We start from the raw sequence: 3,703 nt of genomic DNA, 5'->3' as shown, positions 1-3,703 counted from the left end.
ACAGAGACAGGCATGGGTGCGCCTCAACCGTCTCCGTACGGGCGTCGGGCTTTTCCGCTCAACCATGCACCAATGGGGAATGGCTTCTTCCTCCTCCTGTGAATGTGGTGCCGAGGAACAGACCGCAGACCACATCATCAATGACTGTACCATCTTCAAGCCACCTAACGGAGTGGAAGGTCTGCGCGTCATGGATGATGAAACTAAAGACTGGCTGCTCTCTAGCAGCCTTCCAGTGTAGTCCGGGAACATCGTGAATCTGGGGTGGTAAAAGGATAGACCCTCGGCCCCAGAGGCTCAGACGACGACGACGAACGTTACTTACGCATCGCAACCAAGCATCAAGAAAATTCTTGTTCTGCAAAACAAAAAATTAATTTTCGCATAAAATTTAAAATAAATTAAACCACTTAGTGTTAGTTGATCTTAAAACGATTGTGGTTAAACTTTTACAGATTTTCGTTTTTTAAAGTTTGTTTTTAGCAAATGATGAAATATCATCTTATTTGGAGATTGCTTCTTGGAATTTTGGTGCAATCCTTAATTTTCAGGTAAGCTTTGCAAAGTTATACGTTAACTGCTTTATCCAACCCAAGCACAGACGAGAAGTTTAAAAGTTAGGAAAGCTACTCGATACTTAACAACGAAAGATGAAGAATAATGTTTTTAAAGCTACAAATGTCAACAACAATACAAAACCTTGCAGAGCTAATGTGATGTACTGTGTTTGAACTGCTGTCTGGTCGAAGCCCTGTATAATTGCTTACGTCATAATTGCATGTGTGTGTGTGCCTTTGGTAGTTCTGTCGCACTGCTGGTGTCATTCCAATTGTTCATCTGAAGTCGTAGAGTAGTGAGCAGTGGCAGTTATTTTAAAGAGCATTTTTGTTGAAGATTTTCATGTTAAGTTATAGCGTTTAATTCTGTAATAATTATGTTTAAGATAGTTCAATTAATATTCTATTTGAATTTAGACATAGCAATGGTTCAATGAATTAAAACCTTCTTAAGGTCTATGAATAATTATCAATACATATTATACATTCATCTACTCTTCAGCAGAGTACTGTGCACCTGTCTGGTGCCGCAGTGCTCACTGCCACAACATCGACACTGCCATAAACAGCGCCCTGCGCACAGTGACCGGATGCCTGCGTCCCACACCATTGGACAATCTCCCCATTCTCGCTGGCATCCAACCTGCTGAGCTTCGTCGCGAAGAAGCCACTCTGTCCCTCGGTCGACGGGCACTGGAGCCTAATCATCTTCTCCACCACAAGATCTCTGCCTTCCCAAACGGGCACCCCCGCCGACTGAAATCAAGACACCCATTCGTGCCAGCCGCTCGGCTTCTGATCAACGAAGCTGATGAACAAGACATCTCTGCGGCTACTTGGGCGGACCATAAATGGAATTCTGAATGGAGGTCAAGCACCACCAGACTCCATTCATTCATCCCCGACGCCGACACACGCCCAATCGGCCTGACACTACAGAGACAGGCGTGGGTGCGCCTCAACCGTCTCCGTACGGGCGTCGGGCTTTTCCGCTCAACCATGCACCAATGGGGAATGGCTTCTTCCTCCTCCTGTGAATGTGGTGCCGAGGAACAGACCGCAGACCACATCATCAATGACTGTACCATCTTCAAGCCACCTAACGGAGTGGAAGGTCTGCGCGTCATGGATGATAAAACTAAAGACTGGCTGCTCTCTAGCAGCCTTCCAGTGTAGTCCGGGAACATCGTGAATCTGGGGTGGTAAAAGGATAGACCCTCGGCCCCAGAAGCTCAGACGACGACGACGACGACGACGATACATTCATCACAATTTAATTCATTGATATGGACAAGTTCCTGAAACCTGATCGTTTAGAGGTGGACCCGCATTCACCGTCAGCAGGCACAGATTTTAAGCACTGGCTAAAGACATTCCGTAACTTCATCAGAATAATAGATGTCGAAGCCAATACGCATCTAAAATAAGCTAATAAAGTAATTGTGGTGTTGCTTAGTTAATACTGCGGTACATGTCTAAAAAGTTTGTGTGGCACAAAAGTCTTTTTTTTTTCATTTAGCAATTGATAGTCAAGCATCTCGGTAGATTTACTTTGTTTAACTTAAAAAGAACTACAGTCAACAGATCTAAACTTAACTCAATTAAACGTTTATTCTTTGAACAGCTTTGAAGATCGTACGCGCAACAATGCATCGGCAATGATGTACTTAGCTGAAGGTGAAGATGCCATGAGTTACACTCATCACCATCACCATCACCACCACTCGTTCGCAATGAAGGTACTCACGCCATAGCAAGGTTTTCTTAATTTCCTTCTCTTGCAACTGATGCAAGTTTTTGGAACCAACCTTATACGATACATTTTGACCACAATTTATAGCATTATTGTGTTTTGGTTTGGACGTTTTTTATATTTCCTAAACATACTTATTTATTCAATGCTATCTACATTGTTCTACATTCGAACGAAACTCTATTGAAATGTCACGTTCCTGTCCACATCCTTGGCGTCATCCATGTCCACATCCCTGGCCACATTTCTTATAAATGGTGGATAATTGTGCGAGAAGGGTTAGTTACATTAACCTGCTCTTTCAGAATGACTTCGTGGATAAAAACGTCTATTTACGTTTTTTTTTTGTTATGACTTAAACTTCATGACATGAAAGAGCGTATTTCATTGCCAGCTTAATTATGACGCAAAAGACTATAGTTTTAACATTCTTCTAAGACTTTTGTTTTTGTGTTTTCTTAGGTACCGTCGAAGTTGGATCTTGCCTTTTTGGCAATCATTTATAGATGCATAAAATTCGCCTTGATATTTCTTTGTATTGTCTTCGTGGCCTTTTTCCTGCTGATCCCCGACGGTGTTGAGAATGAGTTTGATGCAATCAGGAATGCTTATGATGTGACCTCTCGGAACAGAGAAAGAGAAGAATAACTCTCTCAGGAAAAACAGGATATTCATGAATCTCGTGTGTAATTTTTCAAACTGAATACTTTAACGTTTTCAAAAGAAAAAACCACCGAAAGTGATTAGAATGTCAGAACAGGAGGCAACCGAAACCAAGAAATATCACCTATGCGTCTTCAGCAATAACTCAAATCAACATTTTCTGAAAATATCGATGTCGGGTTTTATTTATTTATTTTGTGTGAATTTTATTTCAACTAACCTTAAACGTTCATATCAACTACAGCTATATTGCAAAAGAGTCTGCTCAATTCGTTTGTTGGAGTCCGTTGTGAGAACTTTTTATTTTCTTGATTTTATTTGAAGTGTTTGTTGCGTTTTGATTTAAATAAAACTGATTTGAGACTTTTGTTCATCTGAAAAAATGGAAGGATGCCTACTAATGTCATTTATTGGATGGAAGTTGATTTCTGCAGCAGAGACCTAAAACATTGCCAAACTATTGAACTGAGCAATGGGACATAATGCCTTCCCCCGAAATACTTTTAGATTTTCCATACTCCTTACATGTAAAGGGTCGTCATTGCAACCATTGCTACGGAGAAACCATTCGGAAGAGTTCTGATCTAAAATCGTTTGCGCGGTCATTTGGTGAGTTGTGGAGTGACGTGTGAAGGAGTCTGATTTGAAACCACTCGGGAGCACACAAATTCTTGACAAGACACAGAGTCACATGCAGCAGCAGCAGATTTTTTAAACGAGCAATTGATCG

At 41.4% G+C, this 3,703-nt stretch overlaps 1 protein-coding gene across 1 annotated transcript; it reads left to right on the top strand.

Moving 5' to 3' along the window:
• The first annotated feature begins 454 nt into the window (after positions 1-454).
• LOC145780524 (uncharacterized) lies at positions 455-3,296 on the top strand. Its single transcript, XM_082592149.1, has 3 exons — positions 455-551; positions 2,182-2,296; positions 2,773-3,296. The coding sequence occupies exons 1-3, from the start codon at positions 487-489 to the stop codon at positions 2,956-2,958; spliced, it is 366 nt and encodes a 121-aa protein (XP_082448275.1). The 5' UTR covers positions 455-486; the 3' UTR covers positions 2,959-3,296.
• Positions 3,297-3,703: the final 407 nt, after the last annotated feature.

The sequence above is a fragment of the Aplidium turbinatum genome, chromosome 12 (assembly GCF_918807975.1).
Source record: "Aplidium turbinatum chromosome 12, kaAplTurb1.1, whole genome shotgun sequence".
Lineage (NCBI taxonomy): Eukaryota > Metazoa > Chordata > Ascidiacea > Aplousobranchia > Polyclinidae > Aplidium > Aplidium turbinatum.
Note: the sequence above shows the minus strand (reverse complement) of the source record. Positions and strands in the feature narration are given on the sequence as shown.

Bases quoted from the DNA above. Each gene is read 5' to 3' on its own strand.
- LOC145780524 (XM_082592149.1), top strand. From the start codon at position 487: ATGATGAAATATCATCTTATTTGGAGATTGCTTCTTGGAATTTTGGTG. The intron at 552-2,181 runs GTAAGCTTTGCA...TTCTTTGAACAG, and splicing joins GTGCAATCCTTAATTTTCAG to CTTTGAAGATCGTACGCGCA. The intron at 2,297-2,772 runs GTACTCACGCCA...GTGTTTTCTTAG, and splicing joins ACCACTCGTTCGCAATGAAG to GTACCGTCGAAGTTGGATCT.